Source organism: Hemiscyllium ocellatum, chromosome 48 (genome assembly GCF_020745735.1).
Source record: "Hemiscyllium ocellatum isolate sHemOce1 chromosome 48, sHemOce1.pat.X.cur, whole genome shotgun sequence".
NCBI classification, from domain to species: Eukaryota; Metazoa; Chordata; class Chondrichthyes; order Orectolobiformes; family Hemiscylliidae; genus Hemiscyllium; species Hemiscyllium ocellatum.
In genome coordinates, this window is record NC_083448.1 from 12,913,514 (window position 1) to 12,927,379 (window position 13,866).

Below are 13,866 nucleotides of genomic sequence, written 5' to 3' on the forward strand. Positions count from 1 at the left end.
CGTTCTGCTCCTCAGGTCCATTGTCCTAATAAATTACTGCCTCCACAACATACAGCTCACAGATGGAGCTCAGCAATGCAATTGCAGCTACACTCCAGTGGGAAATTACAGAGCTGGAATGGGTAACTGCATTTAACCCATTGTGAGACTGAGGGTGTTCACTAGACAGAGCTTGTGGAGACTTTGAGACCTATTTCTTGGCATTCTCTTCCTTTGACAGCCCCCAAAAAGAAAACATGAAGAAATGGTTTCTAAGCAACCTAAAAGGATAGATTTATTCTGTGAGCTGAAGCGTTTAGTTCTCAGTGTACTCAAAACAGCTTTTATGCTTTCTTACTTATTCATGCCATATTTCTCCTTTGTTTTCTGGCCTTTTTGCTGGCAGTCTGTCAGTTCCTTACACACAAGTGACTGTGAGTGATCTAGAGAATGTCAGTAAGCTTATGCATCTGCTCAGGACATCAGTGCCCTGATCCTTGCCCTTACCTGACATCTGAACATGTCAACTATCCAACACGTTTATGATCAGGGAACAGGAACTCAAATCATGTCCTCCATTCCAACATAGTAATGCTAAATCTTTTCAACACAAAGGGAATGAGGAGATCTGGGGATCAGGTGAGAAAATTAAGTTTGGCTGCAATCTTGCTGAACAGCAGAGCTGACTGAGAGGCCACAATGTTATTTCTGTGGAAAAAGGGGAACTGAAATCCTTGGCTTCTTGGGCAGGCACATGAAAATATGGAAAAGTTTTTATACATCTTTCATGCAGAAAAGGCATAGTAAGCTGGCTAATCTTTTCCTAATTTTTTAATATTAATGATGGAGAAAAACTTAATTGCAGAGCTTGGCTTGATAGAGAATGCAAGATGGTAGCTGAAAAGATTTCCTAAAGACTTTGGAATGCTCTCTGTATTTGACCTGCTCTTTGTGTTTGAAGGCGATTACTGACTGCCGGTTTGTGGATGGGTTAATTTTTGAAAATCGGGCATTTTAAAATTTTTCATTGCTGTGTAGATATTAACAGCAATCTGTTTTTTTTTGTGATTTTCTTTTTTGTAAAGAACTGAAAGCATTGCTGGGAAATCTACTCTTGAGAAAGCATAGCTCCAAAATGTGACTGACAGACATGGGAATTATTTAATATTTTTAGATATTTTCTAATCTATCTGTTCAGAGTTGTTCTGACACACCTCTGGAGCAGATGACATTTGAACCCAGGTTCCCTCCTCAAAGGTAGGGACGCTACCACTAAATCTCAAGATCTTCTGCACAATATTTATGTGGTTGGTGACTGTTTACAAAAGGTGCTGTTGAGAGGGTTTCACATTCGTGTTCAAGTACTTTTATTGATCTCAACTTAGGATTATTATGCCATCATTAAGGCCAGGAAACTCTACTGAAACCCAGGGCAGTTTAAAATTATATAATTCAAAATTTGCTCTCAATTTTGTTTGATCAGTTCTTGATGCAGGTATTTGCATGCCCTTGAAATCTGATGATCAGATTTCTACTACTTTGTGTTAAGAGAGTCTTGGCAAAGTGCTCAATGTTACCTTGCAGAAATTTTGGAATAAGTGACTTGGATTTATTCAGCATTTCATTATTCTTCTCATGGTGGTTCCAAAAGACTTTACATCTGGGAACTTGCATTGATAAAATAGTAAAACATTCTGAAGCACTTCATCGGATTATTAACAAGCTAGATTCATTGGCGAGTCACATATGATATGCAGACAGATGACCAATGTTTTGATGTTTTGAGAAAATAGCACCTGAAGGAAAGAAAGAGAGACAGAGAGGTTTGATGGTTTCGGGAAGGAATTCGAGAGCAGAAAACCTTGGAAGCAGAAGGCATGTGAGCCAGAGAAGTGTTTAAAATTGGGGAGGCCAGGTTGATTGAAGGCAAAGATGTCAGAGCACTCTAGGGCTGCGGCAATGACAGAGCCAGGGAAGGACAAGGTTTTGTGAAATATGAAAACAAGGATGAGAAATATAAAATCAAGGAATTGCCAGACCAAGATCCAGTAGTGAGTATGTGAAATACTTTCATTGGTTCATTATAGTTAGCCCTTAGTACTTTGATACAATGACAGCTCCCATGAACAGCTTTGCAATGAATGACCAATTAATTGATCTTTGGTTGTGTTGGTTGATAATGAAATGTGAGTCAGCATATGAAGACATATTGTGATGATGCTGCTGTTTGAACAATATTATGTTTTCCTGAGGTTTTTTCAGAGAGATCGTAAAAGACACAGACTCTGAAAAGTCTAAGTTGAAGGGTTTTACTGTCAATTTGATTATACCAAACAGATACTGCCTCAGATAAAAGGCTTTTAAGTTGAAAAAAAAAACTCTTGTACAGTGAAAGGGGCATGGCCAGTTCTCCCAGCTCAGCTTTTCTCTGGTTTAGTTTGGTTTCAGCACAGTAGAGTTGAAAAAGTTGCTGGACCTAAAGAAGCAGGTCCAGGCTGATCCTCTTCTCTCTCTGGCTTCACTCCTGTAAGAGCCTGGGTTTGATTTTATCTTTTGTGCCAAGGGGTGTTTGTGGAGATTGTTGCAAGTATTTGGAACAGCATCATTGAGTTGGGATCATCAATTAAAACCCATCTTAATTGGGTTTTTGAACCAATTAAGTTATTTAGTATTCTGGTCTCTTTTGTTTGTATTTCAGTCGGTAATCTTGTAAATCAGTTCTGTTTTGTTTAAAACTATGGGGTTTGACCAACTGCATCCCTCCTGGAATATCCATGTTACACCGGCTTAAAACAACTTGCAAAGTTAGGGTCTGGGCTACTTTCTTGAAATGTTTTGAGGAGGTCTGGCCTGGTCCATAACGATATGTTCTCCCAGCAGCATCATGGGATTCAACTGAACTACTGGAAAGCACCTCAGTTTCACAGTTTTTTGATAAACTATTGCTGCACTGGAACACTAGTATGGATGAGTTATTCAAGACCCAGAGCAGAGCTTGAACACATAACTTCATGATTTAGATATTAGACTACTGCCAATAGAATAGTGGGCGGCACGGTGGCACAGTGGTTAGCACTGCTGCCTCACAGCGCCTGTAGACCCGGGTTCAATTCCCGACTCAGGCGACTGACTGTGTGGAGTTTGCACGTTCTCCCCGTGTCTGCGTGGGTTTCCTCCGGGTGCTCCGGTTTCCTCCCACAGTCACAAAGATGTGCGGGTCAGGTGAATTGGCCATGCTAAATTGCCCATAGTGTTAGGTAAAGGGTAAATGTAGGGGTATGGGTGGGTTGCGCTTCGGCGGGTCGGTGTGGACTTGTTGGGCCGAAGGGCCTGTTTCCACACTGTAAGTCTAATCAAAAAAAAAACTACACTGACAGTGTTGGGAAACTAACAGCAATAAGACAGGTAACAAGTTATTTCAGACAGTATTCTATATCCTTGACAACACTCCATTCAGTTCCTCAATGGCTCTTGTGTGACTACTGTAGTCATTGTCACGAGGTCACCCAGATGGGTCTCACAGAATCTGTGTTCCCTGATTAGGGCTGTTAATCTGGTCTAATCAGGGAGCCCTGGCTGACAAATAATAACAGGGCTTTCAGAGGTTCTCCTTGTTGTGAGAGCTGTCTCCGAGGGAGCTGGATCAGTGTCAAGGACTCTCCACATGTAAATAAAGGGTGACATGGTGATGGGATACCGATCTCTATGGAGTTATTTCAGTGGCGACAAGAGTGAGGTTATGATGTAACCACACAAAAGCATGTACTAGCTGAAGTCCAACTGGACTTCAATCAGGCAGTATGAGTGGCTTTACCATTGGAAAATGCAGCAAGTGGAGCACATGAGTTACAGGGTGTTCCGATGGAAGCGGACACCTTCTCCAGTCCAACTGAGCTTGGGGAATACCACTTTCATAAAGGCAATTACATAGCCTCACTCAGGACATATCCTGAAAAGAGGAACTCTAAGTCAAGCCACAGCAAAATCCCAAAACAAAGTTAAGACTTAACTAAATGGTGAAAATTTTCTTCAGAAGCCAGGCTGGCAAACCATTGGAGTTACTGCTGGTGTGTGGACTTGAAGAGCAAAAGAGTCCCACTGGACCTAAAGTAAGAGAACTCATAGACCTGTACACCCTGGAAAGTCCATGTACATCTGGTTGGAACAGTGAAATTGTTTAGCAACATCCAAATCAGAACCAATTAAAATAACCATCTGGTTAAACGGTCACCCAGTCCTAATGGAGGTCGATATCAGTGCAGCCATTTCAGTGATTGCAGAACCAGTCTTTAACAAATTTCAATCTGGACTCCTAACCTTAAGTCTGCGCAAGGTCTCAGTTAGACTGAGAACCTATACTGAGGAACTTTCACAGATTAAAGGTCCACCTTTGTTTCCAGTCTCTTCTGAGAAGCAGCTGGTTCATTTACCACTGATGATAGTAAAAATCTGGGCCCAAGCCTGATAGAGCAAAATTGATTGAGAAAGATTCACCTAGATTGACTCATCATTTTTCGATTAGCAAATGGCTGCCTGACTGAAGTCCAAGTGAAATACCCCAAAATTTTTTGGGAACGTTATGGGACTGTCAAAGGAGGCAAAGCCAGCTTGAATGTTGATCAGGAAAAATTCCACAATCCTGCAAGGCCTGCCCAGTGCAATTTTCCAAATGGGCAAAAGTTGAGGCAGAAATCAGTAGGCTGATAATAAAAGACTACACGTCCATATTAGGCCTACATAAAGAGAACAATGCAGTGCTCCCTGTAGCTTCAGGCTGAATTCAGCCATGGGCTCTAATACTAAGGGTGTGTATAATTACAAGATGGAAAACCATCCAGGAGGCCAAGTAGCAAATCCAGTTACATTGATCTGGCTCCCACTGGCAAATAAACCACCAGTCTTGCCACCACTGGAAGAGTCTGCAGTGGTTTTAAATTTTCTGGACATACTTCCAGTCATAGCTGACATTATCAGATGTTGGATGCAGAGAGATCCAGTCCTGGCAAAACTGAAACAATGAGTAGTGCTGGAGGGAACCAAAGGACCGTCGCACCCAGAATTGAAAACATTTTGGACACAGAGAGACCAAATCACAGGAGAGTACAGTGTATTATTATGGGGACCAGGACTGACTGTCCCGAGCAAAGGTTGCCGCCACGTACTGGCTGATCTCCACCAGGGGTTTCTAAAATGAAGATTTTAGCAATAGGTTATGTCTGGTGGCCAGGATGGGATGCAGACATAGCTGTGTTGATGGAGCAGTGGCCAGAGTGCCAAGAAGGACAAAAATTACCACCAGTTGCTCCTCCACATTTATGGAAATGGCTAGATAAACCCTGGACTCTGTTCCATGTCGACTATGCAGGTCCTCTCCTGGGCTCAATGTTCTTGGTCATTGTGGATGCCCACTCAAAGTGTCTAGACGTTCAAAGAGTTTATTCATCAAGCAGGGGAATGCCATTAGAAAAACAGCGCATATCTTTTGCAATACACAGACACTTGGAAGCATTGGTAACAGATAAAGGGCCATTGTTTGCCAGCAGGGGATTGGAGTATTTCTGAAAGTTGAATGGTATTCATTATTTCAGGACAGCTCCATATCATTCATCATCCAATGGTCTGGAAAGATCAGTCCAAACTGTGAAAGCAGGTTTGAAGATTCATGATCTCCCTTCCCCCCACCTTATCCCAAATCCAACCCTCCAACTCGCACCACCCTTATGAACTGTCCTACCTGTCCATCTTCCTTCCCACCTATCCGCTCCACCCTCCTCTCCAACCTATCACCATCACTCCCCACCTTCGTCTACCTATCACATTCCCAGCTGCCTTCTCCCCAGTCCCACCCCCTCCCATTTATCTCTAAGCCCTCTTTCCATCGCCCCCACCCCCAAACATTCCTGATGAAGAGCTTATGCTTGAAATGTCGACTCTCCTGCTCCTCGGATCCTGCCTGACTGGCTGTGCTTTTCCAGCACCACACGTTTTGATTCTAGCATTTACAGTCCTCACTTTCTCCTCCTCTAAGAAACATCTACAGCTTCAGTAGATACCAAAATGTCCCGATTCCTATTCGATTATCAGACCACCCCTCATGTAATGACAGGCATAGTTCCAGCAGAATTGCTAACGGGAGAAGACTCTGCACCAGGTTAAATCTGGTCTTCCTGGATCTGGGAGCCGGTGAAATGACATCGGGGTGGCAGTGCCGCACACAAGTCTCCACTAAGCGAGAGAGACCGTTTACTTCAGGGGGCGACATTTGGTGTAGGAACAACAGGAATGGCATTGTGTAGGTAAGAGGCATGGTCAACATGAGGTCAAGTCCGGTGACGTATAAAGTTCAGGTGGTGCAGCATGGACCATATGAAAGCTGCAAACCCGGAAATGGTGCAAGAGCAAAACGTGCCCGGCTCCTCGAATGCTTTTCCTACTGTTCTGGAACCCAGGTATTCTCTATCAAGTGTTGAAGATATCTTGGAATCTGAAATGGACATGGTGGATGTCGTGCCTGTAGAGGAAAATGAATGTCTTTTGAAACACTACAGGCACAAGAGGTGAGCTACTATGCATCACATGCCATCTTTCTCAAGGCAGAGTTAGGGGATTCTGATCCGGTGCTAAAATGCCCCAGAAGGATCTACAAAATAAAGGAACTAGCCTCTGTCCTCAGAATCAGATGGGGAGGATGTAGTGATTGTAAAGAGGTAAGCCAGGTGGACCTAATAGAATCTCAGTTCCCTGATTGGGGCTGTTAATCTGGTCCAATCCAGGAGCCCTGGCTGACACATATAAACAGGAGTTTCAGAGGTTCTGTTCACTTGAGGAGCTGGCTCAAGGGAAGCTGGATCAGCGTCAAGGACTCTCCAAGTGTAAATAAAGGGTGACTTGATGACAGGATACCGGCCCCTGTGGAGTTATTTCAACAGCTCCTGTCATTCTTTTGAGAGACAGTTACAGATGTACTGTACTTCAAACTTGCAAAGATTGATGATATTAATGGAATTAGTATTCCTCTGACAGAAAGTGAAAGACCTAGCAGGATACTGCCATTTCCTCAATGGAACCCCGGTTTAACATTCAGCTCTGAGAAAATGATAATCTTGTCTTCAGTTGGTTCTCAGGTCCTGGTAGGAAATCAGTTTCACTTTCAATGAGTGTGAACTTGGACCTGTATATAATATTGCAAGTCAGCAGTATAAGTTGATAAATTGGAAAACGTAATCATGTAGGACATCAATTCAGCCAGATGGTATGTCAGAGAAAGTCTTACATTGCAGCAAAGATGTACTGGAACAAATGTCAGAACATCTGAAAGCAAAGTGGAGAATGCATACGCTGTTAGCAACGTTGTATCTGATCTGCAAATGTTTAATCGGGAGGAACAGAAGGAACTTGAGATGCAATGAGCCCTCACTGTACTCTCTAGCATTTCACTTCATCTAATCTGAGTGAAATTATCCAGCCATGCATGCCACTGTCCACCTCTATACTTTGAATCTATTTTTCTATTGTTCTCTTACTGCTTTTCACCATGAGGTTAATCGATCACTCTGTCACTGTACTATTTTGTGGATTACTTTTCTCAAGTTACTTTTTTCTTTTGACCTGCCTTCAAATATCCCAGTATAAATCTGTTTGTATCATTTTGTTTTATACTAAAACGCCACAAAAAAGAAATTGTCTGCTTTTCTCTCTGTTTAAGCTATTCTGAGATATGTCGATAAATGACAATTATATATGAATGAAGTTAGGTTTGTAATTTTCCACATGATTCCCAAGTCTGTTTATGAGAACTTGACCTGACACTCTATTCTTTGCTCTCAATTCAATCTCAACCTTCATTCTGATTATAATATGATATGCTATTTAATGCTAAATCCTTGGAGTTTCTAAAACACTAAACTTATAAAAGAAATGTCTTTCAAGCCTTTTGTGCTCAATCTTCAGATTTGTTGCTGTGTTGTGACATTTTTGCTGAAGTGACATCTCACAACTGCCGATAGAATACTCATGATCTATGGTGACCGGCTGAAGTGTGGAAATCCTTGAGTGTTTACTGCACAGCTTTTGCACAGGTCTTTGCCAAGAACGGATTTCCCTGCCCCTTCATCTGCGGATGCCTGGCAGACAAACAACATGGTAAGGGCATGCCATGACCCAACACACTAACCGCTGTACCTTATATAAATACATCTTAGAACTGACAGCCAAACTCCTCCAACCACTCGGATTTATGTCAGCCCATTAACCAACAGCCAAGTTCAGGCAACTCACCAGAACAGAAAACTTATTACCCATCATGTGCAGGACAAAATGGTGTACAAGATTGAATGCAGAGTTTGCACGAAAAACAATACAGGACAAACAGGCAGACAACTAGCGATCTGCATTCATGAAATCAACTAGCCAGTAAACACCATGACCAGCTGTCCCTAGTACCTGTAGACACAGATGACAAGGACCACAAATTTGATAGGGCATAATAGGACAAGCCAAACAGAGGACAGCCAGAGAATTTCTGGAATCATGGTACTCATCCACAGACTCCATCAATTATCAAATTGACCAAGACCCAATACACCATCCACGAAAATGAACAACCAGAACTGGCAACTGGAAGCACTGGAAGCGAAACAAAATAAATTTAAACCAATACAGTCTTGCAGTGCTTCACAGGAATCTCTGCAGCACTGAGAATGTTACCGAGAAAGGGGATGAAACGTCTACAAATCAAATTCCAAGCTTGGTACACCTACACACAAAAACTGCAGAAAGGGTGCATACCAACTTATAAACAAGTCAGGAAATGCCACAGTAGATATGTGCATTTGGAATGGTAAACTCCCATGGCATACTGAAGGTTAAACTGTTAAAATCAATGGGTTCTGCATTTTGCACTGTGGCATCCCCTCATCAAATTAAATGGGAAGTGTATCTGAATTTCTTGTCAGATTTATATTACATTTTATTTAATAACTACAGGATGGCATGAAGTTAAATATTTGACAAGCTGATGTGTACATTGGGGAATTGGACTGAGAGCAGCTCATTGAATATAGTCAATACTATACTTAGCATCACTTAATCCTCCATAGGGAGTGTTAACGTTTGCTTTAGGACTTTAATAATGCAAATTTCAGTGGGTAGAAAGTCAACTAATCCATACACGATTGAGCCTGAGAAAGCCGTAGCATTATCCTGAGAGTTGGACTTGTTCCCACAGTGATTGTTTCCATTGCTGTGCATCATTCCTCTTACTTCCCATCTCTCACTGTGTGTGTAAAATTAAACTCCTTTGCCTGTTTCTCTTCCATTGTTACTTTGAGTTTTATGCTTTACAATTAGATCTTTACATTTTTTCCTGCATCTCAATTTGCTGTCTTACTACTGTATTTGTTTCAGCATAGTTCATGCTCTGTGTTTGTATCTGTCATTTTTGTCTCTCTTTGTGCACTTTTAATTTCCCGTTTGTTGGTAATTGTTTTGAAAGCATTCTGGGACAGAACAGATAGTACTTAGGATCTAGATTAGACAATTCCAATGTTTTGTTACTAATTGCCCACCTTGCACCTTCAGTAAATTTGAGTTCATCCAAAATTCTGCTGCTTGTCTCCAAATTGCAGAACGTCCTGTCCAACCATTACCACTATGGCTGGTTGATCTCCAGAAGATTATATGCAGCAATGACTGTATTTTAGAATTCCTCCACGAACTTAATGCCTTCCCTCTCACCATCTCTGCAATCCTTCAGACCCTCTCAACTCCTGCAGTCCTTTTTGTATCTCCAGTTTTCATCATTCAAGCATGAACAGTATTGCCTTCAGCTGACTGGAATTTTCTTCATAACTTTCTCTACCTTTTTCTCCTGTATTAAGAAAACATTTAAGCGGCTTATCATAATCAATTCTAATATCTTTCACATGATTTGGCATAAAAATCTGTGTGGTACACTCCTGAGAAGCCTCTTGGGATGATTTGCTATTTTAAAAGTGCTATGTAAGTACAAGTTGTTGCTATTATCTTAAATACACAGCCAGAAGAATAGTAAACCAAATTCAGAGCAGAAAAGAACCAGAGCAATAGAGCCACAACTTGGAGCCTCATATCTAACAACCTTGATCCAATTTTAGTAAGAAGCATGTTCATTCAGACCTCACACATGTGGATCCATTTCCAGCTCTGTTCAAAAGCAAATGGTTTGACATAGCTAAGATTATGCATGGCTCCCAGAGGATGTGAACAATTCTTATGAGCTGGCTTTCCAAGAGTGGTACTTAATGCTATTCCATTCTATTTTTTAACAGTTAGGACTAATCGACCCCTGTCTTGCAGGAAGTGTGTAGCTAACTTGTTGGATATTTTTTCAACACCTCTCATGCAGTTACCTGCATATTCAGTTGTGTAGCCATTGTAAATAATGCTCTGGATTAATTCACTGTAAAAACAAGATGAGTTTAGAACACTTGAGAGCTGAACACATGATTAAATAATTCATTGCTATACAAAACCTGCTTTTTAATCACTAAAAGCAAAATACTGTGGATGCTGGATATCTGGAACAAAAGAATCTGTGTCAATGACTCTTGGGTAAAGAGGCTAAATGTATAAGTGCTAAATTTGCTGACAGAATAAAGATTGTTTGAAATTTAGATTTGTACAACATCAGATTTTACTTGGACAGACTCCTTGGCCTTTCAATCCAGAGTATGCAAGATCTTTGGCACCACTGCCAAATGTTCTTCTGTTTGTCCATGCATTTCCATCAGCTCATAAATGGCCAAGTCCAGATGCTCATCATCTGCAATGAACTCAGTAGGGGCCTGTTCTGTAGCAGTCTTCAGAGTGTCAGAGACCTCTGCAACTTTCTGTCTTAGCTGTGGGACCATATCAGTGCCATGCTCATCAGAATGTGATTCCAAGCCAACCTGAGAACGTGAATATCCCTGTCCTGGAGGGTGGGTAGCAATGCCTTTGCAGTGCATCTTTTGAGTCTGCCAATACATCCTCCTCAAAGTCCTGCAAAAGATATGTCTGAGGCATGAACCTCTTTCCTTTTTTCTGTTGATTTATGAGGCGATCCAGTAGCTGTATCAAAAAACGTTATGTTAGTGTTACAAACCACCCTTACCCAAGATGTTGGTAAGACTTCGTAGCTGGGAGCAGCAGAATGGAGGGCTTCTTTTTTAATAGATGGACATATCCAATCTCCTTTTCAGCACAGATGCAGTCCCATTGGTTGCCTTTCACCTTCAATGCTTGCTTCCTTGAAGGAATCAGGAGCTTTATGTTGGACAGGCACCACCATCCAACAGTAGCCCCCATGACTTGTGAAAGTAAAGTGCTGTCTGGGTGCATTTTAAATATGGTACCTAGGTGTTTGAACCTGAGAGGTTACAAGAGGCTTCAGAATCTCCTGCCCATAAGATTTGACATTCAACTTGCGCCTGCATATGCAATAAGCCTGATAGAACATAATCATATGAAACAACCCAACAAGCTCCAAAGAAGGAGCACTTCCCTGTGTCTCAAGAAAGCCCAAGAAGTATTTTAAGATAGATAAATATGTCAGTTCAGTGCTAAAGGTTTGACAGGTGGAATGTAAGCAGGAATTTGTGAAATAGTTGACTTTGACAGGAATAATAGAAAAGTGACATTTTTGAATTGGAGAGAGTTAAGAAAATGCTGTGATATAAGGGATCAGAATATCCTCAGAGATGAATGACAGCAAGTTAATATACAGGCGCACCAAGTGAGTTGGAAAGCAAATGGAATGGTCATTGCTGCCCTTACATTCTGTATTGTAGTTCCATGCACTTTGACATTAATCAACTATAATTCTAATGCCAATGTTCTTTTAGATTTTCTTGATGTTGTTTTCCATTTTTCTCTTTCCAAAAGTTTACAATAGCTATTCATTGCTGCGAACAATGATGATGGAAGCACTTCTGCATTTCAAGTAAATGTTGCAGCATTAGAAATTCTTATTATTGACACCAAATCCTCCTTAATCAAGTGTAATATATTTTCAGCAGAACAATATATTCCCAATCTCTAATCATTATACAAGGGCTAACTTCAATAAATTAATCCCTGATTACAGTAGTATGGCATTTTTCAATTTCCCTTGATTAAGATTGCCAACTTAATGTCCAATTGTGCTGAGGTATGCATAGTTTGAATTGTGTGACAATTGGATTGAGACAACCCTTACAGCCAACAGACAGAGGAGACTTCCATGCTATTACACCTATCTCATCAGCATTCATCCCACAGTTTGTGCAATTCCCTCTTTGTTTTGTGAAAGTTCTTCCAATATAGCAAGTCAACCTACCTGTATAAATGAATCTTCCAGGTGCACCTTTGCAGAATTGTTTTGACTTGTAGGAAAGTGTGACCTCCACCACTCCTGGAATGTGTCGAGGAGGAGTCTGTACTCTAATGGCGTGGGGAGTAATGAGCTGAAAGGCATGAGAAGGAAAAGGCATTTGGGTCTGAATTTTGCTTTGCACCTCTCACCAAGTTAGCTTCCAGCTCTTTTGAAATCTGACTTTATTGGCATCGTCATAGCCATTCAAACTCTTCAATTTGGACCTACGTTTGAGTGCCAAGCTGGACACTGCTGTTGTACATTTCTACTTCCACAGCAGAATTAAAATTATTTCGCTTGTTTATCAGAGTAATTTCCCCTCCTTCCCTAATTTCCAGGGGTACAGTTCCACAGCATTTGGCAGACGTCATGTACCTTACTCAATGTGATATCTTTCCTATGCGAGTCTGGGGAGTGAAATAATTCCACTTGGGTTCATTTTATTTTTCCATGATTTTCACATATCCAGTTTCTGGCAGGGGTCAGTAACTATCAATCAGATGTGGGAATGCGAACGAACTGCTTTCATTTCAGCTCCATAATCTACTGCAACCAATTGTAACTTCCTTTCCATTGATCTTACTGAATTTAGCGAACTGATCATTTAACTAGAGTGAGCCATAAGACCATAAGTTGTCGAAGAGTTAGACCATTTGACCTATTGGGTCAGTTCCACCTTTCAGTCATAGCTGATATGTTTCTCAACCTCATTCTTCTGCCTTTTCCCTGTAACCCTTCACCCCCTTTGCTGTCAAGAAGCTATCTTTCCTTGTCTAAAACACTTTAAATGATTTGGGTTCCACAACCCTCTATGGCAATGACTTCCACAGATTAACCACCCTCTTGCTAAAGAAATTCCTCCTCATCGTAGTTCTCTGAGGCAGTGCCCTTGGATTGTAGTCTCTCCTACTAATGAAAATACCTTCACCACATTAACTATATCCAGAACTCGCAATGTTCTGTAAATGTCAATCAGACCATTCTCTCTAAACTCTCTCCGGTACTGACCCAGAGTCCTGAACTGGTCCTCATAATGACAAGCCCTTCTATCCCAGGGATCATTCTTATAAACCTGTTCTGGACTTCCACCAATGCCAGCACATCTTTCCTCAGATATGAGGCACAGAATTGCTCACACTTTTCCAAATGCAGTCTGAGCAGAGCCTGATCGAGCCTCAACAGTACATCTCCGCTTTTGTATTCTGGCCATCTCAAAATGAATGCACACATTGCATTTGCCTTTCTAATTTTCATCTGAACCTGCATATTAACTTTCAAAGAATCCTCAAAGAAGTCCCTTGTAACTTCAGATTTCCAAAGCCTTTCCACATTTAGGAAATAGTATATGTCTCTATTCCTCCCACCAAACTGCATAACCTCACACTTTCCCACATTGTATTCATTTGCTGCTTCTTTGCTACTCTTCTACCCCTACTTAGTCCCTTTACAGCTTTCCTGCATCCTCAACATTAACTGTCCCTCCATCTGTCTTTTGGTCATTTGCAAACTTAGCAATA

At 41.3% G+C, this 13,866-nt stretch overlaps 1 protein-coding gene across 5 annotated transcripts in view; it reads right to left on the minus strand.

Moving 5' to 3' along the window:
* Nucleotides 1-13,866, minus strand: part of LOC132837019 (transcription factor COE2) — a 268,330-nt gene that overhangs the window by 48,602 nt on the left and 205,862 nt on the right. For all 5 annotated transcript variants that reach the window (XM_060856660.1, XM_060856659.1, XM_060856662.1 and 2 more), the window contains one exon: nucleotides 12,314-12,440. In XM_060856660.1, coding sequence (XP_060712643.1) covers nucleotides 12,314-12,440 — 127 coding nt within the window. The remainder of the gene's footprint in view (nucleotides 1-12,313; nucleotides 12,441-13,866) is intronic.